Below are 24,968 nucleotides of genomic sequence, written 5' to 3'. Positions count from 1 at the left end.
TATATTCGATTTGTATATATCATACGCAACAGTTCGTCAAATTCGCCTAACAAGTAATATTGCAAGCAGTGCAAATTGAGATTATAATATTTGACCTAGTGAATTAAGGAAAACTTTAATTATTTTTTAAATATATGTGGAATAAAGATGCATGGTAAAAAAGAAATAGAAAAAAGATGAAAAATAAGTAAAACAAATGAAAAATACTTTGTTTTTAAAATTATACCCATATTTTCATCTTAAAAAATTTAACCTTAGTTTAATTTCAATCTACACTGTAGTCAACCTTTTTTTTCCTTAAATATTTTTCTTCTAACATAAATTTTTTTCAAATAATTAAACCAATCGCTACCTAAAATTATTTTAAATTATGTTGATTTGGAAGTTCAGACACTACTAAAGTAGGGAGATAGAATAGAGATAGAATAATGGAGGTGTGAAGATGACTTTTGCATGTATTGACAATTACATAGGTATGCTAAAAAATTAGGAAAGAAAAGTGACGTAAATTATTGTTTTTCAAAAGTTTTTTTTTATAAAAGTATGGAAAATACTTTAATAAATAATGTATATTAATAATTTATATATATATATATATATATATATATATATTTATTTATTTATTGAAAGTACCAAATTGACCCTAATTTTTATGATAAATCAAATTTTATGATTAATATAATATTAATGGATCTTAGGTTAAATATCAGAATTTGACACACCGCATATACAAGAAAACAACAGTAATTTATTCGAGGTTTAATTAATGGGGTGATATTTATTTTAATTTAAATGTGTCAGTTTGATATCCGTTTTTAATCATATGTTAATTGAGTCTCAATTTTTTTAAAAAATATCTTAATTAAGTCAAAAAATTATGAACACCTTTAACGGTGTTGATATTTAAAATGATTTACAAAATTAACTATTGATATTTATATTAAAATTTAGTTATAAAAGTCATGAATTAAGTTAACGACTTTAATAATTTTTGTTTGAAAGAGACTTAGAAACTCGATTAAGACACGTTTTCAAAAATTGATACTAAATTGACACATTTTTTAAAGTGAATACCAAATTAACACATGTAAAAATATGACTAATTAAACTTTTATTTAAATAATAATTTGAGTTTTCGTAACGTCACTACCCTTTTGGTCTTCTATTCTTTTACTCAATTTGAAAGGCGCAAGGGGCACTTACCTTGTTCTCTCATTTGAAATCAAAAGCAAGTCCCATGAGCATGCAGACGCTGACCCTCTTTCGCATTCCCCACCCAATTTCCAAAAACGCCGTCGTTCCCCGCTACGCCATGTCTCGTTCCTCCGAAACCTCCTTTCCCACTCTCACCACTACTTCTATCTCATTCTTTCAGCTCCAAGTATCTCTTACTCTCTTTATCCTTCATGTTCGTTGTTTTCGTTTTCCATGTTTGTGTGAATTTTTAGAGACCGAAATTGACGTTCAAGTGGCTTTCAGCTTTAAAATATTACTATCATTCGTATGATATTTGTTTGATCCTCTGTTATTGTAATGCCTTGCCTCGTTCGGTCATGGCTCTGCCTTTGTTTGTGTTCGGTGCCGTGTATTTGTTTGATTGTTGATATTCTCATTCCGTTGTGACAGGATAAGAACGCTGACTTGTCGTTGAAGATTGAAGAAGGCTTTGGACCCAATGGATTGGGGATTCTATCCGTAACTGATGTATGCGCTACTGTTTCACGTGTTTGTTCACATTTTTCAGTTTTAATCGCTCGTTTAGTTCCTACAAAATCTTTATATTAACCCATACACCTAGCAACTAGTCATTTTTGTCTTTACACGTGCACATTTTATTATCCGATTTGGTTTTTACAATTTTGGTCGGCAAGGATTAAGATGGATTAAAAAGTGTATATACGAACTAAATGAGTAATTGAACTTGTTTTAAATATTAACTTATGTCTTTTCAAATATAATTATGCTTTATGTTTGATCCTCTGTTTTTCTTTTTTTTTTTACTGCGGAGGGGTTATAATTCGTTGATTTCTGAAGTTGCTCTTAACAGACTTAATTGTTGTTGATGTTTGGATGTAGAGTTGAACCAAGTCTGTAAAAGATCATAAACTCAAACAACAGTAATTGAAGGCTGTGTCTGTAGTACAGTTTACCAGCTATCACATTTATAATTATTTGTTTCATTGTAGTGTAGTAACACTTATTCCGAAACAGATTTTTTGTACAAAGCCCCTATGCTAGTTTATATAATTGTTTCTTCTGTTATAAATGGGGAATTGGGTTATGCCATGTCCAGTTATTGTCGTAAACATAATTTTTTCCTTCATAGTGATGATTATAAAAATGATGTAGCATCTCTGGAGCTGGCAAAGCCTGTGTGTTGATCTTCTGCCTGCATTACAATTTGTGCTGTCATAATTATTTTCTTGGAATTGATTACAGGTCCCGGGATACCCTTCACTGCGCAGAAATCTATTGCAACTTGCACCAAGGTTTGTGCTTTACGATGATCTTACTACAAATATTCCAGGCGCATTAGTTTTAAATCATTCAAGAAGACCACTAGAAGATGATGTTTTTGTTGATGATAACATATCCCTCTCCTCTGGTCAGATTAGCAAAACTTCCCAAAGAAGTAAGGGAGGATCTTGAAGATCCTAACAGTAGGTAACTTATCTGTATTTAAGACTTCTTATACTAAATATTCACTTTGCATTGCATATTCTGCTTCGTTCATTTGCATTACATATTTTTTCTTCTGCCGTTGTGGCCATAGCTTTCTGTGGTGGCAAATAAATTATGTTGTTTCTATCCACCCTTAATCATAGGTACAATTTTGGTTGGAGTCATGGGAAAGAGAAACTTGAGTCAGGGAAGCCAGGTACCTCTTTCATCTGTTTGACATAGTAATTTTTGGTCGTTTCTCTTTGAAGCCTTGAATTTTTTATGGGTTAAATTTTGTTTTTGTTATCTACTTCTTTTATTCCTGGAGTGCAGATATATTAAAGGGATCTTTCTATGCCAATCCCATACTTGATACACCTACAACAGAGGCTTCTTTGATACAAAGGTAATGATAGATGAAAACATCACAGAATTTTCAATTTTTTTCATATTTATCATATTGGGAAAAACTTCAGTCTAATATAGATAGGGGCAAAACATCAGTGTATAAGTTGGAACGACATTCATATTGAGTTAGGTCCAAATCCCAATTCTATAATAGTACCCAAGATGTATTAAAGGAGTCAACCACCATCTTATCTATGTACCAAGCCCAATAATACTGGACGTGAAGAGGTGTATTGGGAAAAATATAATACAGATAATGTTAAAATATGGTATATAATTAAGAGATAACCCTCCAGTTTTGTAGGATTGAATTAGATCTAAATCCAAATTTAAGATATTATAATTCAATTGTTATTCTTTTATATATGTGGCATTGACATAATTTATTACAGAATTATACTTGGTTATCACCTCAGTCAACATGTTCGTCTTAGTTATCATAACCAGTGTAGTTTATGTTTCGCTTTATTTTCATCTTATCCTTCTTACTTTCTTAGTGGCATTTATATTATATTGTGTTGTTCTGTCTGAAACTCTGTGTCTATGATCATGCACATTTCCTTGGATTTGTGTCTTCTGCAGGTATCCATCATATTGTGGATCAAATATATGGCCTAGGAACACTTTACCGGAACTTGAAGTGGGTAGGCCCTGAACCTGAACTGATTTTGTTACCTAATTTGTGGAGATATACATTGCTGTGTTTATAGATATTTTTTTTTCCTGTATTTTTACAAGAATGATCATAAGATGATGTGATAAGTTATGCCTTTGCGAATGCCGTAATCAACCTTTGTTGTTTCCTTCTGCATGTACCTATTGTCAGTTTTTTGTGACTCTTTATAGGTCTACCGCAGATACCGGAAACATTAATTAGGGTAATTTACAATTATTGAAAGCATATTTCATATTTGACAGAGTTAATGTCGTGAAAATTCCTAAAATGGAATTCTTGGTTAAAATATTTCCAACCAATAATTGGTTACTTATTTATCGTCTTGAGCAGCTGTGTGCTTCCTAACGTGAATATATTTTCACCAACATTTCCTTTGTAATTTTCTGGATAAATGATTAAATTATTCTGAACTAAAACTAACCTCCAAACTATGATTATGTTAGTGGACGATAGTAAATTGTCTTGGTTTATTTTTTCTTGATGCTAAAGTGATTAGTTGCAGTTCATCATTTATTTATTTTCAACGTGTAGCTTTCAAAGCACTTGGCATGCTGATATTTGAGGTTGGATTGATGTTGGCTTATCACTGTGATCAATATGGTAAGACAGGAAGCACTATTTTATTTGGCTTTAGACTTGAATGGTCTATGGCATTCACCGGGCTTTCTATTTCATTCGAATAGCTGCCTGTAGGAAGTCCGACTACTTTTTTGCTTATTTATTCCTTGTAAAGTTAATTTTCTGTCCTATTTTGGAATCAAGTACAGATTTCTTTTTTTCCGCTAGTTTAAGTGACTTATTTATAATATAGAAGCTCTTAGTGGTTTTACATGGCATAAGAAATAATATGGTCTAGAAATTCTTTTGAAAATAACAAGGTTTGATTTTTCTCCCCAGATATCTCATGGAATTGTTTTAAAGGATATAATACTGTTTCTTTTTTAGAAGCAGTAGACGTAATTTACCTCAAAATGCATTTTATTCCTTTTTCCCTCACTCACATTGCTCTATAAGCTAGGAGTCATCCTTAAATTTTGTAAGAGAAAATCGTAGATCTAATAAAAGGGTCACATATCAGTGTTATGCATTTACATCCAATAATGTTGGGCGTAAAGGGGTTTATCCATTTACATCCTCACTCACATTGCTCTATAAGCTAGGAGTCATCCTTAAATTTTGTAAGAGAAAATCGTAGATCTAATAAAAGGGTCACATATCACAGTGTTATCCATTTACATCCAATAATGTTGGGCGTAAGGGGGTGTATTGTGAAAAACCCAAACCCCCCTTCCATTACAGATAGAGCCACAAAAAGAGTATGCTAGTGGAGGGGAGCCTGAAAAAAGTATGTAAGTGGAGGGCAACCTCACCTCACACTGTCATGGCAATTGCCACTCACCATTCCTTTTTGGCTCATAACAACCCGTTGTACTTTTGTTTTCACTTCTATTTCTGTCCTAATATATTGTCACACTCAAACAATTTGTCAGTATCGAGAGGGATGAGAACTCGTGAGGATGAAGGTCTGGAATCAATACTTCGTCGCTCCCGCTGTCACAAAGGACGTTTGCTATATTATTTTCCTTCCCAACTAGGGTAAATCTGTCATAAATTGTCTCCTTGCTTGTTATAAGATTTCTGTCATAAATTATGTTCTCTATTATTTTTTCTAATTGGTGACTTAAAGTCAAGACAATGGTTAACCTTGAATTGTTTTAATATTACTGTTGTAATTAGATTATGATTTTCAAAATCCTTTGAACTTGAATGATATCACATTAAAAAAGCATTATGTTGGTTTTTTCTTTTACGTAAAAGTATCAATGTGGTTTGAATTTATGATCCCATGTAATCCTACTAAAACCCCTCATCAATAAATCAATCCCACTGGCTATTGTATTGGTATCCCTATTTTAGTTTAAACCCTGATTATATGGTGCTAGTAGAGGCTGGACCTTGAATAAATTATCAGCATGTCTTGAACTCTCAAAAGACTGGGATAATTGAGGTACAAGCTTGATGCTAGAGTAAACATTTTCTATACTTAAAAGTTGTGAAGGAGATTGAATGTGATGCTAGGAGGAACACTTACATTTTGATGGCTGTTTAAAAGGCATAACATTTTTTTCACTGTATAGCATAGCATGGAACCGTAAAGCCTTTCAACTCACTTCAAAATGCTGTTTAGAGTATATTTTAGTTCTAAACTTTAATAAGTATAATATAATTATATATACTTAACATCACAAACATTTCTAGTTGTACATGTTCATATGCATGAATATATATTAACGACTTACAAATGTTTAACAGAGATCCAGATGGTAACACTTTGTCATCTTGGTGTGGATGGCATACTGACCATGGTTCACTGACAGGTTGATTATATTTATTGTTATAGGATACGTGTTGTGCTCTCATTTTTTTCATTCAGTGTAAGATTAACCTTTTATACCTAATCTTCCTAGTTAACTTAACTAGAGAAGTCCATGGACATTAAGAAATTAATTTGTTGCAAAGAGTAACAATATTATAGTTCTTCAGATGCTATCATTTGCCTAATTTCCATTTCAATTCAATATGTAGGTCTAACTTGTGGTATGTTTACGAAAGATGGTGTAGAAATGTCTTGCCCTGATAGTGCTGCTGGCCTCTATATTCGAACAAGAAGTGATCAAATTGTCAAAGTATAAGTTCTTCTAGAATTTCAAGTAACATTACATATATAAATTATTAAAAAATTACATAATTGCAACATTACTACTGGTTCTTGGTTAATCTTTCTTTCAACGTGAAGAACCCGTCTTTTGTCGGCAGGTAAGTGTTGGTGAAATTTATCCTTTCTTCTGACAGCGTTGAGTGATTTTGGACTTGAATTTTGTTGAGATAGGGATGATGCAATTTTAGATAGGGAAATGCCGGTAAAGCATTCTTTAATAAGAAGTATGAGTGACTTCGATGATTTAGTAACTCCCGAATTTCATCCAATAATATCATGTTCAAAAGAGTATATTGCTATGAATATGTCTTTGGTAGATAAATATGTCAATTCATGACAGCATATAATGAAAAAGTTTGTAACACGTGGCTGCTAGAAGTATTCCTTAACTTCAAAAATAATAAAATCATTGCTTGAATTGTTGCAAATTTGAAGCTTAGACTTTTTGTGAATGAGAGTATAATGCGTTTAATCATTGTTTTTTCAATATTATAGGTTGTCTTTGGAGAAGATGATATAGCATACCAAATTGGTGAAACCACTGAAATACTTTCTGGAAGTTATCTTTGTGCAACACCTCATTGTGTTCAGGTAATTTAAAAATTGCAATGACATACATATTTAATAGACTTGTAGAATATGTCATGGTTATCCTGTTGAAGTTGTTTCATATATTCCCTCTTCTGTCTTTATGCTTTGCATCACTGATTGGTTGTACCGATGCTAATTGTTGATGTGATAATTATATCTCTCCTGATGTTCTTATTCTTCAGTGATTTTCAATATTCTAAACAGTGCTTAAAGTTCATTTTAGAAAAAAGTTTTCCTGTTTATTTTCCATTTATTTACGGAGTTATGGGATGCTGGTAGTTTGAATGTTAGATAGCATTTTCTTTGGAGATCTACTCAATTGTACATAGACAGATACGTGCCCAAGGCCCACCCATGCTGTAACAAAAAAATGTAATACTAAGTTTGATGTCAAATATTTATTGATTAATATTTATATATAAATTTTTAAAGAACTTTGCCTAGTGTTTCCCTAATATATGGCATCTATCACCAAATGCAATTTCTTTAACTCAAGTATTTCCTTTTTCTGTTCGGTTTCCACAAGAAGTTTTTTGTAATAAAATGTGAATGCTGTGATACTTTTAGGCTCCCAAGGGGGAGAAGTCTTCTGGTATTGAGCGCTCGACATTTGCATTATTCATGCAACCGAACTGGTATGCTTTCCAAGTCTGAACAATAATGCTGGACTGTTCTGTTGCTTAAGTTATGTCACGATTTATCTTGTGTAGAACATTATGGAAATCTCAGGTCAGTGATCAATTCTATATAATAATGTGTCAATAATTATGCTTTTCAGGGATGAAAAACTCAATTTCCCCGAGGAAGTTCCCATTCATAAAGAGGTATGTATTATTCTTGAGCTCATGATAATTCTTCACATTTAGCATGAAATAACTTACCATGAGATTTGAATAAGTAAAAGATGATATCAAAAGAAAGAAAAGAATATTAAAAGAAAGAAAAGAAAAGTAAGGGGAGTGACTTTTGCAATAACATATGTGGCATGCTAAGCATTAACGATTCAGTGTTTCACCCAAAAAGTATGGTTTGTTACATAACCATTTAGTAAACTATGAATCCATCTCACTTTAAAATCTGTGATGTTAAAATTCTGCATGGTATAATTTCGGTATGTAGATGATACGGCCTGAACCTGCTGCTTCCTTCATATTAAATGAGGTAAGCCTTGTTTCTAATGTCAAGAACGGGCTTATGGGCTGAATTTTTATCATTCTTTTCCAGCTTATTCCATCAAATTCTGCCCTTACTTTTGGAGAGTATTCAGAGATGCTGCTGGACAAATATTATCACCAAAAACAGTAATGTTTACATCTTGGCTATTGATGTTGTTGATCAAACTCGATCTATGTTTTTGGTATTTGTTTTAGCTTCATGTTTATCTCTGATGATAATTTGATTTACCTTTCCTTCTTGCAGGACCTAGGGTCGATCACTCGTTACTTCTCAGCAAACAGGTATAACTGGTTGAAGAGACTTGGCCTGTTAATTCATGGGACTCGAATAATATTGTGTAGATGTGTAGTCGCTATTAGATAGTAGCAAAAGAAAATAATAGCTGGTTGACTTGTTATTTACATGCCAACAAGTATAACTAGTTGTGTGAAGAATTAACCTGTTACTAAATCACGGGACTGATAAAATTGTGTAAATAGTAAGTGTGCAATCACTATTGGATAATAGCAAAAGAAAAGGGAAATTATTATAAACTACATAGAATGAAAGCTACTATTGAATCCAATGTTTGCTTTCTTTTATCTTTAATGGGAAAGTCATGCAATGATAAAACCTATTTGTGACAGGGATATAAGCTCCGAGTTTAAAGTACAAGGAACATGGTTCAACTTTTTGAGTGTCATCAAACCATGAACCTTAAGCCTACCAAGCTTAACAGCATTAAAAGTTTGATTGCTTTTTTAAGATTTGGACATGTTAATAAATGCATGGATTTCTCTACCATCTTTCTCTTAAAGGAAAAGTTGTCGAGCAAACATACCCAAATCCGCAGGCAAACACCGGCAGATAGATCAAGTTTAACTAACAAATTATCTAGAAATTTTTTAGTTTACTTTAACAGAAGATAATTTTTTTTAATAAGTTTTTCTTCTTTTTTCCTTTGCGAAACCGAACAAAATTGGATGTCACTTTCACCAACTAACACAAAATCAAACACAGACAGGAAAATGGCCACCTAATAAGATAGTAAATATTTTGGCCGGTCGAACTAATACGCAGTCGTCATTGTGGAATTTAATTTGGGTAAACTCTAGAAGCCTAGTCTATTAAAGAAATAACAGTGGGTTTCTATAAAGTTTTATATATATACGTTTTAGTTATAGTCATGATAGGATAAAAAATCATATGATAAAAAAAAACTACATAGAATACTAATAAACTTAAGATTTGATGTATCCAAAATTTTGATAATTAAAGGAAAACAAACACTAAAAAGGATAAGTTATCATGAACAAAATCGTAAAAGGTTTAATTAATAAAAAATAACACCACACTCGATTTAAAATGTTAAGTTTTTTCATATTCTTGTTATTCATAGGTTACTCGATTTAATTAAGGTGAGAAAGTTGGTAAAAGAAAAATTGAGTGAGCATAATAATTTATTTTCCATTTGCAAGGGTGGTGAGGGTGACTAGGCATATTCAATAATTCAATCTTATCTCGAATGAAGTAGCCGACATATTGTTTTGTGCCGCCAAAGTGAGCAGTGGCCACAAACTGCACTTGCATCTCATAGTTGCTACAGTCAAAGTTCTATTCTTCTTCTTTTATTTGCTGTTTAGAAAAACGTGATTGGATATATGTATAACGACGATAATGCCACCTGGTTTGGGTGGGGAGGTGTATATACAATGGAAATTTCCTAACACCATCCATTATTCTATTCTATTATTCTGTGGAATAAACATAACACACCATATTCCTCATTTTTCATTTATCCACTCTCTCTAATTGCTTATGGTATCGTCCTTGTCATCCATGCTACTTTCTCCTCTCTCTTTTTGACCATTTTGTATTCTTTTTTATGTCCTTCTAGATTCCTATATATGAACTCAAGGTCTGTAATAAAAAGCATGCAAATTTTTCTTTTACTTCCTTTTTTTTTATATTTCAAATCATAATGGTGTCTTCCATTGAATTCAAAAACATGTCTTTTTTTTCTTATAAAATTTGCACACGGTACTATGATTATAACTAGGGTTATATATATTCATGATCCTCAAGTTTTAGTGAAATTTAGAATTTTAAAATTTTTGACCAATTTAGTCATTCATCTTTAGAAATGTATGGATTTAGTCTTTTTAACCAGATTTTGTTAAGTTTATCTAATATTTCAAGCGCATTTCATAATAGTATTTGAATTGTTTATATCGTTTGATATATTTTCGCTTAAATATTAACTCAAATATTATAATAAAATGCGTTTGAGACTTTAAATAAACTTAAAAAAATTTGATTAAAAAAACTAAATTCATGTATTTCTAAAGATGAAGAACTAAATTGGTCAAAAATTTCGATAAGAAACTAATTCTAAATTTTACTAAAACTTGAAGAAAAAAAAAATATTTAACCTTCGTTTTCTTAACTGAAATTAAAGTTTCATTTGGATAACAAAATGTTTCATCAATTCAATTTATCTTTTGTTGTGTAAAACATATCATAACTTTTTTTATCAATTTATAGGTGCATGTCCCTCCGTTAGGATTTTTTTTTTTTGTGTCAATTTGTATGACCAAAAAGCTATCTTTGTTAAAATAGAGTTTGAAATTGGTGGCTTTTTTTTTTCATACGCGTAGGGTATATGATACCAGCGTACGATGGTGACATGAAAATCAGAGCATAATGCATGGTGAATCGACAATAACGTTGAAAAGTGGGCCCTGAAACAAGTTGAAGATCAAAAGAGAAAAATTGAGTATTACTGAACCAACGAGTGGACCCCAACACGTTCTATAAAACCAACCAAGAGATGGTTGGGTTAATGTGGCATTCATTCCCTGCAAAGTGCGAACACCCTCTCAGGTTTCAGTTTGATTCATTCATCGTACCTAACCATGCCTCTCTCTCAACCTCGCCGGAAAACGAGCCTCCGAAAACGGTGCTTCATGGTGGCGAAGCAGCAGAAAACGCGCTTCTACATATTCGGACGCTGCATAGCCATGCTCCTCTGCTGGCACGACCACGCTATCTCCGATTAGATGCTTCACTTTAAGCTATGCAGGCATCGAAATTTCGAATTTTTCCTTGTGGGCACCCTCGGAATCACGTTATCGCTTTCACCACAAGAGGAATCACAAGGAGGGGTGTGGGAAAGTGGAGGGTCTGGTTCAAGAATGAAGATCAGTGTTCAAACGGGGTTGCGTCGTGCATGATTGAGGTTGGGTTAAGGAGTTTTCGGATCAGATGGTGGAAAAATTGAGTCTTTGAAAGGGTTGCTTACAGTATCTGTTGATCATGGGAAAAGAACTTGAAATTTGACACTTTTGAGTTGAGTGGCAGAAGCTGGGTACTTGATTCACTTCGCTGCTGTGCAACCATTGTTGTAATTATCTGATCTTGTTTTGGACAACAATTTTATTGGGCTGAAACAAGTGTGTGTCTTTCCTTGATAATTAGTTTGATTCACAAATTGGTTAAGGTTACCAACTAGTGTGAATTTTGGTTTCTGTCCCTCGCCTATTTTTAAACGGCTTGAGGGTTGGCACCGAAAGTTTGGATCATGTACACAACTACTAGTGTAATGAAAGATTGTTGTTCTTCTTTGTTCACATATGGTTAACTAGATTTTTTCATGGAAAAACCATTCCCTTAGTAGATCTGTTATCATCTTCTAAACTTTTCAAATCTTCTTGTGCACTAAAATCATTGCTTATCCCAGTGATTATGTTACGTAGGTAGATATATGAAAAATTCTGATTGTTTCATGAGATTTCGGAATGCTGGCAGAAGATACCAAGAGTTTGTTCTGCTTTTGATTCATTCAGTATACTCTTTGCTTAGGTATCTGCATATGATTTTGCAGTTAAAATTTTTCTTGTGGGTGATGATGATGAGATTTGAAGGCAATAGGAATTTGGATGAAATAATTGCACATAGTTGTAAACAGTGATAAGATAAGTGCAATGTGCCTACTTTTTTAGGGGTATGGTAACTATTCATATGACCCACGTTGTATTCTATCTTTCTGTATCAATTATAGTTCAAGTTAGTTTGACGTTAACTCAATGATCACCTTTTTTTTATGTTAGCTCTCGTTCTGAATAGTCTAAGTTTGAACGAACGTCTCACATCGGATAGAATAGATAAAGTTAAATACTATATAAGAATAAAGACTCATAATATCATTATCTTAAAATTTTGGAGTAAAAGTGGTCTCATATACCTTATATAATATAGAATCACAATTTCTCGAATAAGTATAACCGTATGAAATATATAAACCCGTAAGCTCTTGATAAACTCCTCACACATCATAAAACCTTAAACCAGATGGGTTATTTAACCAGTGAAACAGAGAAACCTGATGGTATAGACCTCATTGTGCACTTCATGGTGACAAATTCCACATGCAATTCTACTTTTTTGTTCTTCTTTAATTAGCAGAACATGGGGAATGACTCATAAATACATAGATTTATCTATCTATGCATTTGTTCATTTGACTGTATCTAAACTATTCAGAATATGAGATGTCTTTCTTGGATCTAACTTTGTGTTTCTTTGGTCACATGCTTGGTCACAAGTACGCATTTAAGATCTTTCCGTACTTCCTTTACGACGAGTCTTATGTTTTGTGAAGTGTGCATAAAATAAAATATTTGTAGCTCTGGTGTTTGATGCTAATGTCATGTTACTGATGCCTCAGCACATGCATCTGCGATCCCTTTTGATAGTTTAGGAATGCATGAAGGGAAAATAATTTAGTTGTGCTGTGTGTTCATAAAGATTCACTTCGAGAAAAATGACACGATAACAATGAGACATGAGTTCAATACACATAAGAGATCGATACGGTCTCAACTTTCTAATTTTTATTAATGTGGAACTTAGAATACAAAGTTACGCGGGTCAGATGCAAGTATCTGTATTTGAGGAAATACAAACTCCAAAACATTATCTTATGGAGGTTTGTGATGAACATAGAAATTGATCTCATTCACTTGTATTACAGGAAGAAAAGGAAAGGACAAATTCAGTCACAAGACTGGTACAATATTTTCATCTCCACGTACAATGCAAAATCTAAATATTACTGTGTTTGGTAGAAACAGTGCTTAGGCAAGAGGAGACACTATAACTTGATCAATAACAGGGCCACAAAGAGATCCGTAGTCGTGAATTCTTGTATGGTAGAAAGAGCTATAGAATGTTATTCTGGTTCTGTTTTCAATTGCTCTGAACTTGAAGCTCACACTCTTGAATTTTCCCTTTCCTTCAGATTTGAAGGGAACTTTGAGGGTATCTTTTGCTGCAAATGCTTCAACCATCATCGATCCATGACAAGCATTTTTGGCGTCTCCAACTGTGAACTTCATGTTGTAGACTTTGTTGGGAACTGTTCTGAGAATTTGGGCAATCACACTTTCCCTGCCTGCAATAAGCTCTATTGCTCCATGTCCAAATGGGACATTAAAATGCTCTGAATCTATGAACTTCACTGCTTTGAGGGATTCTATCATCCAACCAGGTAGTGGAGACACAAGATCTTCTTGTTTGGGAGGTAGCAGAACACCATTTGAAGAGTTGAAAATAGGGAATGGACCCTCCTCAAAGCCACCATTTTTAACCAAATTATCTGCAATCACATTAGACTCATGTCACACACATATATATATAGACAATATAGACAATGATATTTTGACAATTAAATTTTGAAAATTTTGTCTGATAATCTGATATGTATGTGATTTTGAAATATAATAAAATAAAAAATGAAAAATGAAAAGTTCCTTAAAAAGTCATTTTAAGGGAAAGTTATTTTTCTATATATAATCTCTCCCTGATCACGAAAGAAAAAACCAGCAAATACATAATGAGATATGATTGATTACCTCTTGTGGGCTTTGGAGGGTTGAATTGAGCAATAGCAACAGCATCCAACAGTGGACCACATGCGGGATCTTCTTGAATTCCAGGGTTGTGGAGAATCACTTTGGCAACAGAAGAAATGGCTCTGAATCCCCAAGCGAGAACATCACCATTGAGACTATAAAGGGTCTGCAGAGGAACATCTCCAGAGTGTGGAAGCACTGAGATCCTTAACATCTCATCTTGAGCACAAGTTCTTGAGGCTCCTACAATCAGAGCATACCATTTCCCAGGTTTAACCTTGATGCTTTGTGAGATGGAAGCCTCATTTCCAAGCCTCACAGCATGCACACCATGACCAATTGGGAAGTACATGCCTCCAGGTTGTGGGCCCCCAGACACATACTCAACATGACCATTGATCTCCCATTTTGGAAGAGCATATTTCCCAATGAGTCTGGTTTTCTTTAGGTATCTGGGGTCTGGCTTCTCCTCAAAGTTACCATTCTGCAAGTAAACTATCAGAAAACCAAAAAAGAAAAAAAAGTAATCAAAATCATATGATACAATTTTGTAATCAGAATTGGAAACAAAATTATACTATTATTCTCATTCTTTATCTTCATATGTGTTTAACGTGGATCATTGATTTTTTTAAAAGAAAAAATAGTGATATATTAATCGATGGCTCACACTAAATCATATCACAAAATAAAATATGAGAGTCATAGTATCATTATCCGAATGAAACGATGTCAAAAAAGAACATTACCTTCTGCTGACCTGTGTTGAACTGCTGCAGAGGTTGAAGCAGCACATAGTATGGCCAGAGAAAGTGTGAATATGAATGTCAGTGACATTGTCACCACCTAAACAAGCAAATGTAAATGTGCAAGAAGTGGGGTTGGTAAGGAAGAGAAGAGTTTTAGTGTGCAAGATGAGAAGATGAACTCTACTCCTTTTTATGGTGCAATAGCAGAGCACTGTTGCTAATAATTCTCCTCTTTCCATGCTTTTTCAATCTCTGCAGTGAGTTGCAAGTTTGTTTTGTCATATAAAATATAAGCTTAATCAAGTTTGAAGACACTCCTAAAACTATTGATTCCTTTTTAAGTACTCAACTTTTATATTTTTTAATTGAGTTTTTATTATTTATGTATTAAGAGATTTGTATGTGGTTAATATAAGAATGGTGGGATGATCAATTTAAAATAACAAACGATTTTTATTATTTTCATGCTCAATAATGAGATAATCATATTTACTGTTAACTTTTATGTTATTACCTAAAACAACCATAAGATTTTACTGTCATCATTATTGATGGACGACTTGTTATGTTTTCAATTAAAATAATAAACTGTAATATCATTTTATATTAACTACAACATATGAAAATAAATATGAAAAATAACAATTATGTCATTAATAAATTAAATACTAATACTCAATTGAAAATTTTTAATAGTATTTTTAATAAACCAAAAAGAACCAAATAATAACTCAATCTACTCAAATTTACAAATAACTTGAAATTTAGTTAAACCAAAAGTATAATTTAAAGTATTCAAGCCAATGGAATGTGAGTAACATTTGATTTATAAGTGTGTTAAAAAATATATAAAAAACATTTACCATTTTTTATTAAATGTTATGAAATAAGTACTAAGTAATTTTAGTAATCAAATTTATTTTCTTGAGCAACCAGTCAACAATATATTAAAAATGCTAAATAATTCCGAATATTTTTTTAATAATATCTTTGTTTATTAAATAAAATATTCAACATCTTTAAACATTTAAATATTACTTTAACATACTTGGTTTAATTTAGTATGTTTCTTTTAAATTTTGAAGAGAGTAATATACGAATATAAATATTATATGACATTAAGATGAAGTGAGATTAATCTCCATCCTACATTATAAACATTTAAGCTTATCTTTATTTTTAAAACGTTAAACAAGTAAAAAATTTGTATTAAAACTATGATATTAATTTAATCGTTTGACTTTTCAAAACCTAGTTTTTCTCCGTAACTCCTGCTACCGGCATCTGGTTTGGCTTAGCGATTATTTTTTTAATCATAACAAATTAAGGTACCACGGCACACCACATGCATCTCTTACTAATTAATTAAGGTAATTTTAAATCTTATTAATTAATTAAGGAAAGTAACGGCTATTTCATAAAAAAAAAATGCTACTTTTATTTAGTATTATCTCGTATAAAATCCAATGATAAAAATTATATTTCACCATTTTTACTTTTGTACTATCATATAATGTTTTTTCTTTAATATCTTATAATGCCACTTCTTCACACTGAAAGACAATTCTCATGCAATTTTAAAATATCCTTAAGTTATTATTTAGATGAATGTTCTTAAATTGTGTTTAAAAGCCGGTTATTTTTTATATATAGTAGTTCAGAGAAAGACTTACACAGTATCGTGGATATGACAACCTATTAATAAATAATATATTAACTTTAAATATACATAAAAATTAAGTTTTATATATATAGTAAAGAAGAAAAATAGAGGCAAAAAGTTCTTGATATTCAAATTTTCAAAATAAATGTATGTGATGAAAAAAATTATTTTATTTGTATTTGACGTGATATCTAAGAGAAGTTAATTTCTTAAATGTGTTAGATTTATAAGAGTTAACACGGTAATCTGAAAATGTTATGAGCATACTTTTATTTTACACATTTTATATTTTCTATTGATTAAAATTACTAAAAAAATCAATAATTTATCCTTATCCATCTCTATTTAGTAAATAATTTTTTATAAAAAACTTCGTTAAAAAATTGTATTACATTCTTCTCGTAACTAATTTAATTATGACACTCGTGAATATTAATTAATTTTTCCACCAAAGTCCGTGTTTGGCATTTAAGGGGGTGTAGGTGGCCTCTCACGAGACCTCTATGTCTTCTTTATATCATTCATTTTTTTTTCTTCTTGTAATTGTTAAGAAGACAAATAAAATTATACCTTTTTTTTCAAATTATGGGAAAATTATGAAAAGAGAAATTGCTTTTGCCCATTTTTAATTTCATTATGAATAACATTTTACAATGAAAAGTATCTTATCATAACTGTTCTATACTCGTATTTGTTGAAAAATGTATTCGTAATTTAAAATTAAAATAATTAAGGTATGTGTGTTTTTTTTTAAAAAAAACTCTCACCCTATCTTCACTTCCATATGGATCTTAGAGCCTGCTAATAGTCATCAATGGACCATGTTTCGAGTATTAAAAATACTTTATAAAGTGTTTTAAATTAAAAAGATAAAGAGTATTTTAATATGATAACTTAATTACTTTTTAATTATTTAATACGATAATAATTATATTTAATACGACAATAATTAGAGTCTGCTATATGTCACTACTTAATTACTTTTTAGTACGATAATTATATTTCTATTGTACTGATATATGTTCGTAGTTTTAAATAATACTTTGTTTGAGTTTAATTATACATAAGTTATGATAATTTCAATTCTTACAAACTACAATCATCTTTTTCTGGCCATTTGTATTTTAACTAAAACTTAAACTTATTTTCCCACAAATTTACCTATTGAAATATTTTTTTACCCAAAATTAGAACATCTGAAAATAATTATGGAATATATAATGCACAATCAAAATATGAGTACGATAATTATAAATATAAGTATAAGAAACTTCTATTTCATTCTTCGGACTTCTTTTGTGGATTATTTTTATTTTTTTAGCTAGGGAAATCCTTCATTCTAAAAACCAAATAGAAATATCTTAAGTTTTTGAGAAGTGTGAACATGTTTGTGACCCTTCTTTTGTTTTTACAGAACCAATTGTATCTTTTAATATCACACTTAAAATATTATGACTGTAATGTTCAAATTTTTATGTTTCAGATGCGCCGAAAGAATGAGTGGAGCATTCATTGAAAATATCATCCATCTTCGTCAAAATGCTTAAAATAAGAACGAGCTTATTAGGATAAATTTCTCGATGACACTTTAAAAAAGTAAACAAATAAAACAATTACAAATAAGTTTATTTGAATAGAAAGTTTTTCAACAACTACTGCGTTTTGTCAACCTGGAAAATATTATATAATTTGGTTATCATTGAGCAATTGAATCTGTTGAAAAATAAACCAAGTAGCAGATTTCTTTATTTTGGCAATGAGAATGTTAAAAGAACTTTTGAAAGTTTCTCCGCCGGAAAAAAATTACATTTCCAATAAAAAAACTCCAAAAAACACTTGCTGTAACCTGTATCCAAACAAGTACCTGATACTGATTAAGCACTGAACTTTCTGAGGTTAGAAAAGGACCTGCGAAACTACCATGAACATGAAACATCAGAAAGGGATAAACATGAAATCATGATTTGACTAGATACAACATTAATGAAGATTGAAGGTACAATAGTCACCAATGTTATAATTTCATAATCTCGTCTGCTGGACATTGTTGTAAGTGCATTTGGATGATAATCTATTTAACTTGCTTTCATAACTGATATTGTTTTCATAAGACTAATAACTGCTGTGATGACTCTACAGGTTTAGGTTTTGGTTAGCAGCTTAAAAACAAAATGAACTACAACAACAAATAGATACAACTAAGGATCAGGACTAAAGTAGCTCACACAAATAAGGTGGTGGCATCAGAACCTACAAATTTCAGGATGGGGCATAATACATTTACCTGAAAGTACTATTCTAGATTTTTTTTGTTTTTTATCTGATCACATGGCAAGGCTCATTTTAGTAGCTTCCATTTTGGATAACAGATCTTTAATGTCTGTCTCCATTCTCCTTTTCATGTTTAAATACTCCAGATGTGCCCTCTCTAATGCTTGGGCTTCTTCAAATTTTTGTTTACGAATTTCATCAGTCTCAGCCAATCGCAACTTGGCAATTCGATTGGCATATTCTTCCTCAATTTTCTCATTCTTTGCAAGGGCAATGCGCTTCAACCCTTCAGCTTCTCTTCTAGCATCATCAGCACGTGATTGAAACATTTTAGCCTCTGCCTGTTTAATTTTTACTACACTCTCCAATTCGTCAAAACAGTAGTCCTTCTGGATGCTACTCATCTGCAACTCTTGCGCAAGTGTTCTTTTATCATTCTGATCAAAGGTAGGAAGGATATTCACAGGCCTTTCTAACAGAGGTGGCTTTTCTGAATAAATAGACTTCATCCAAGCTGCTGCTTCCTGGCTAGGACCTGCTACTCCATTGTTTTCTTTAATCTGCTCCTTCCCAGCAAAGTTTGCTGTCATGGCTAATTTGGAAGAATCACCATCTGCAATCACCACATCGTATGTAAATACAGGCCCTTACAGTTCACCTTTCACAAAAACTAGATACGCAAAACCTCAAGAAAATCAATGCTCAACAAAATATAACTTAGGAAATAGCATGACCCAGATCTCATGTCTGTAATATCTTAAATTTTGCACAGATCTCATATCTATAACACCATCACATTTTCCCCAGGTTTTACATTCAGTACAAAATGATTTCCGCAAATTCCAAACATACCAGCATGACTTGCTGCAGCAAAAATAAACCACTCATACTTGAATCTTTTAGTCAAAAGTATTCCAAATCTGACAACTAAAATATTTTCATCATTGTCATTCCGATAGAAAGGATGACTTTCAGTAACAATAACGATCTCGTCCAATAATGCAAAGAAAGTAATGCTTCATATTTCTATCCTAGTTTTAATTATAATAGAAATTGGAGTACAGATGACAAGTCCTTCAGCATTGATTCGAAAAACTTAACACGAACAATATGGAACAAAGACTCTGGAAAGTTTGAGTATCTTGATTCACGTGTAATCAATATCAGATTTTCTAAATTACCAGCAGTTAACTGCAAGTTAGCAAAAGCAGTTCACTCATTACTTAATTTTCCATGTACATAAATGAGAGCTTAATGTAAACATTTTACATACAGCAAAATTTAGCCTACAGAAATAAAACAGAACAGACAAGTGTGTAATCATGAAAAAAATTTGATTCTTACCCGAAAGGAAAGACATGATGTGCCTCAAAACCTCAGGAAGATTAGACTTATTTGCCAGCCTTGGCAGCATTTGCTCTGCAATTTCATACAACTGTCTCCCTCTCATATCCTTGCTGGCAGAGAAAATTCTCTTCACATATTCAAGCTCTCTGCAAAGGGCTTCAACAGACCATTCTTTTGCAAAATTATGAAACACCTCCTTGACGAAGCCAAACATCTCAGAAGGATGGTCACAAGCAATACAGTGAAACTGCATTTCAGCCATCCCTTTTGTCCCATGCCCATTTCTAATATAAGATTCCCGTAATCCACAGTCAGTGTGGCACCAATGAAGGCAAACATCACATCCAACCCAGCTACATGTATTTGAGGCATTGTCAAACTTAGAACACACAAGGCACATACATTCCCTGCAAAAACCATTCTTCTGCGCACAAACCTTGCAATCACATTCATCTACAGGCAACTGACTTCGACATGAAAGATTCTTACACCTTGAGTTCAGAAAAATTTGAGCCAACTCAGAAGACGAAATGCTGTTGTCTAGGTGAAGGAAATGAGTTAAACCAGTTTTCAAAGCAACCAAAATTTCCAGTTGCACTCGGTGGCACTTCAATAGAACATCCAAGATTACATCAGACCTGTTCTGAAGAACTTTCTGGAAAGCAAGAATCTGCCCGTGCTTATCAGCATTGAGCATGATTTCACGAATACCCTCCTTCAGACATGCTATGGACTGTCCTGTCATTTCATGAAATTTTCTGGACATTGCATGGACAGGTTCAGAAACAATTCTTGCAATGATTGTCTCAACAAAATCAGCTCCACCCATCATAAGTTGTTCTTGTTCCTTTTGGCTGGTAGTTCGATATAGACTACCACTACTCCTGTCTCTAGCCTCCCTCTTTTTCTCAAAGCTGTAATTTGATCCAATATCATGAGACCCAACACTCTGTGGAGGAGATCTAACATCATCATGCCGTCTTGACTGCCCTGAAAACTGCTTGTGAAAACTCAATTGCCTGTCAAGTCCACCCGCAACTTTTGAACTTCCTTCTAGAACCCTGGAATGTTGACCCTTCAGAGCTTGACTGTCTAAAACACCCCATGATGCCTGAGACTGGAAAAGGGAGCCATTTCCACTAACCGAGGTTCTTTGACCAAAAGGAACTTCTTTCTGTTTGGAATCACTCTGAGACTGACCTTGCCAACACCCCTGGGAAACTTGATCTATTCCCTGGAACAAAGGGCGACTGCCAACAGACTGTTCATAGTCCACTGAGTTCTTTGTCAAAGAACAGCTTGGATTGTGATAAAATGATTGGGAACCTGAAAGGGACATTGATGCAGGAAAACCATCTGAGTTAGTGCAAAATGTATTACTTAAAGACTGCACACTCCGTGCTTGACTGGGGGATCCAGGGCCTTGTGATGTTGTTTCATGAGCTCCAGTCTCATGAGCACCAATAGGTAACAAAACGTTGGGCAAGCTAAGAGTAAGATCAAGCTGCTCCAAGTCATCCTTGTGCTTGTTGAGAACTGAGTGGTCCACTTTCTCCACTTTCCTAACTGGAGATCTGGAGAACAACTCAAATCCCCTTGTGCTTGGACCTTCTATAACATCAACAGAACACGTTGGGAGGTCCATCGATCCTCTCTCCATCCACAAGCCATCATCCGAAGAATGAGCAACATCAGTAGGAGGTGCAAGTGCAACAGAAATTCCTTTTCCCTTATCCTTCACATTGTTGGCCACACCCTCCATTGTCACTTCTCTGTCCACTTCCTTGGGGACTTCATTTTCTGTTGACAATCCATCATTTAACTCAGGTTTGACAATATCCGTGCTGGTTCCGAGATCTACACCCTTGTCCTCTTTAGACTCGTCTTCATTCAACACCAGCTTCTCCTTCTCCACATCCCCACTCTTCTTTGTTTCCTCCTCGCACCCAGCACCGACATCCAAACACTGCTCTCTTTTATCGTCATCACCATTCCCCACAGAACCAAGTTCAGTTTCAGTAACAGCCATTTTCTCAGTCGGATCCTCCTGGACATCCGGCATCTCATCAGCCTCTTTCTCTGCATCCTTAACCTCAAAACCAACCTCCTCATTAGGTTTCACCTCTTCCTTAGTCGACAACTCCTGTCTCTCATCCATCAAAGCATCAGTGTCATCATCATTGGGGTGGCGTTCATTCTTCTGAACATGCCTCTCATCAGTCTCCAAAGTAACAGATGGGGGCAAGTCTTCACTCGCAGGAGCAACCATTTCCGTTTGGGGTTCAGGTTCAAGCTCCCCTTCTTCCATCTCACTACTACTCCCACTCTGAACCTGCTGCAATAACTCCTCTTCAGCTTTCTTCACCTCAACACTCTTGGACTGCTCGCTCTCCGAAACAGAATCCTTAGACCAAGTGGGAGACTTAGACTTAGACTTGTTGGAGTTACCCTCTCTGAAGGGTCTGGGAGAAGAAGATCTCTTCTTAGATTGCTCGCTTTCAGACACAGAATCCTTGGACCAAGACGGAGACTTCACATCCCTCAAACCCTTCGGCGAACGCACCACCCTCTCCCTTTCATCCAAATCCTTCAACCCTCTCCGCCAAGACGACACACTCCCCTCCCTACGCGAACGATCCCTCTCCGACCGAAAACCCTTCGGAAACTGATCCCTCCGCGACCCACCGCTGCAGAAACTCTCCGACCGGTGCATTAAACTCCGATCACTCTCTCTGTACCGATCGAACCCTTTCCTCCGATCAAATCCCTCGAAATCGTGCTCAGATCGCTTCCGAACCACCCTAGAACCCTCCCGGTCCTCTTCAACAGCCCGATCCCTCTCGTACCGGGACGACGAAGATGAGACCAAACCCTTGCGCGCATTATCGGGCTTGTAATAGAAACTCCGCTGCGCCGACGAAAACGAACGGTTGAGATTACTAGAATCCTTGCAACCATTGCTATTCTTCTCGCCGCCATACGAGTGAAGATCATCGCTCGACCTCAATCTCTTCATACTAACAAAATCACCAAAACGCAGTCTAAAATCGCCGTCGTTTATCTCAACCAGATGAATCTGAATAACTCCAACAAGGTTCGTCCCAGACTCATGGAGCAGTAATAGCAACAACAATAACAGCTAGGGTTTCGGAAACCCTAGTTCGATAACGATAACGGAACAGAGAAGGTGCTTACAAGGTAAACAAGAAGCAAAAGCGATAACGTAAAAATAAGTGCAGTGATCGGAACAAGTTACCGGTGAAGATATTCCGGCGAATGGTGGCGGTGCGGCGATGTATAATAATAAAGAGAAGAGAAGAGAATGGGAAAAAGGAAAGAAACGAAAAAAGTGAAGGTTTTATTTCAGTCAACGCAGTTTAACACTGAAGAGAGAGAAGAAGAAAAAGAAGAAGGAATTGGACTTTGATACGCAAAGTGCGCACAACGCACTCCTCATGCGTGGAGAGGTGGGACAGCGAAACGGAACAGCAAGGTGCGCACTGCGCATATCCAGCGCATTTTAGTGGTATTATAAAAATAGGAACGCACTTGACTTGTTTGTACTTTGTACTGTTGTGGTTGGACTGATTTGAATTGCATGTGTTGGGTTCACCAATTCTGTGTGTTTCCTTTTCTTGCACCGTTCGTTGTCTGACACGTGTTACTCTTATATGTCTTCCATTTCAGATTCAATCAAAACCAATAATGTCATGCATGAATAATAAGAGCAGCTGTTGTTAAATCAAACTCAAATTTAGTTGAATTTACTGAAGTTTTGTTTAATTTAGTTATACACTAATTTGTGACGGCTATTATCATATTTTATTAATCTTAAGTTTGTGATATTTTAAGTATGTTTTATAATAGTATCTGATTTAATATTAAAGAAAATATGTGTTAAATAATATGAATAATTCAAATATAATTCTGAAATATGTATAAAATATCAAATTAATTTAATAAAATTAGATTAAAATGATTAAATTTATGTATTTTGAAAGATAAATGACTAAATTTATACAAAATTTTAAAATAGACTAATTCCAAAATTTACTGAAATTTATAAAAAATAAAAACATATTTAACCCATTTTTAAATATTACATATTTTAATCAAATTATAAAAAGAAACTATGATATATCAATAGGTTTTATTTTTTTATACCAAAGAACACTATTAAGGTGGAATTTATTACAACTTAAAATTACAATTACTTTAACAAATTATTCCCTTTATTAATTGTTACAAGTAAGGAATTGTTCCATTTCAAAATTGACATCATATTCCAAATTTATCTGCAAAAGGTGTATTTTGCAATTGTGGCTCTTGAGTAAATTGGAAGTTTGAGTAACCAAGTTGGTGAAAGTTGCAAATTTAAAATTTTTTGACTATAATTGTGTTTGAAAAGCTAGCAAGTTGGTGTTTGATAACTTTTCATTTATTAGTGGAGTCAAACATAGAAACTAGTTAGGTAGCTAGTAATGAGCCTTTGGTTGAACACACCTCAACCATTTAAAACTCACACCACAAATTATTATTATTATTATTATTATTATTATTATTATTATTATTATTGATAAACATATAAATGTATTTTTTATATAATTTAGCATGTTAAATTAATTTTAAGTCTAATAGTTTTAGTAATTTTATTATTACAATGATGGTTTGAAATTGCATTTTACTTTTTTATAATGTTATTTCAGTTTCACCAAAACAGGTTAACGTAGTTTAGTTCATCCATCTAATATTATAATATAATAATACGTAATATAAATAATAAATGACATATTGACTTGTTAGATGAAATTAAAAC

General features: G+C 33.4%; 3 protein-coding genes across 4 annotated transcripts; 1 reads left to right on the top strand and 2 right to left on the bottom strand.

The window, feature by feature from the left end:
- The first annotated feature begins 1,188 nt into the window (after window positions 1-1,188).
- On the top strand, window positions 1,189-8,796 carry LOC114168425 (2-oxoglutarate (2OG) and Fe(II)-dependent oxygenase superfamily protein). Of its 2 annotated transcripts, none has more exons than XM_085668495.1 (16): window positions 1,189-1,408; window positions 1,627-1,704; window positions 2,440-2,489; window positions 2,611-2,664; window positions 2,826-2,878; window positions 2,995-3,067; window positions 3,652-3,713; window positions 4,277-4,345; window positions 5,236-5,341; window positions 6,059-6,123; window positions 6,332-6,432; window positions 6,960-7,055; window positions 7,623-7,690; window positions 7,834-7,879; window positions 8,280-8,356; window positions 8,475-8,796. In XM_085668495.1, the coding sequence occupies exons 1-16, from the start codon at window positions 1,238-1,240 to the stop codon at window positions 8,479-8,481; spliced, it is 1,176 nt and encodes a 391-aa protein (XP_085524621.1). In that variant the 5' UTR covers window positions 1,189-1,237; the 3' UTR covers window positions 8,482-8,796. The 2 variants fall into 2 exon arrangements, with proteins under 2 accessions (XP_085524621.1, XP_027909024.1); XM_028053223.2 differs by having other exon boundaries at window positions 1,190-1,381.
- A 4,284-nt stretch (window positions 8,797-13,080) lies between these two features.
- Window positions 13,081-15,116, bottom strand: LOC114169317 (protein TEEBE-like). Its single transcript, XM_028054425.2, has 3 exons — window positions 14,872-15,116; window positions 14,123-14,617; window positions 13,081-13,866 (listed from the first exon to the last, which is right to left on the bottom strand). Exons 1-3 carry the CDS (start codon window positions 14,957-14,959, stop codon window positions 13,346-13,348), a joined length of 1,104 nt encoding a protein of 367 aa, XP_027910226.1. The 5' UTR covers window positions 14,960-15,116; the 3' UTR covers window positions 13,081-13,345.
- A 3,408-nt stretch (window positions 15,117-18,524) lies between these two features.
- TTA2 (fibronectin type III domain protein (DUF1423)) lies at window positions 18,525-23,532 on the bottom strand. The gene is made up of 2 exons (XM_028054424.2): window positions 20,150-23,532; window positions 18,525-19,418 (listed from the first exon to the last, which is right to left on the bottom strand). Exons 1-2 carry the CDS (start codon window positions 23,166-23,168, stop codon window positions 18,859-18,861), a joined length of 3,579 nt encoding a protein of 1,192 aa, XP_027910225.1. The 5' UTR covers window positions 23,169-23,532; the 3' UTR covers window positions 18,525-18,858.
- Between the last annotated feature and the right edge of the window lie 1,436 nt (window positions 23,533-24,968).

Source organism: Vigna unguiculata, chromosome 11 (genome assembly GCF_037176805.1).
Source record: "Vigna unguiculata cultivar grain cowpea cultivar isolate G323 ecotype 2 chromosome 11, ASM3717680v1, whole genome shotgun sequence".
NCBI lineage: Eukaryota > Viridiplantae > Streptophyta > Magnoliopsida > Fabales > Fabaceae > Vigna > Vigna unguiculata.
Note: the sequence above shows the minus strand (reverse complement) of the source record. Positions and strands in the feature narration are given on the sequence as shown.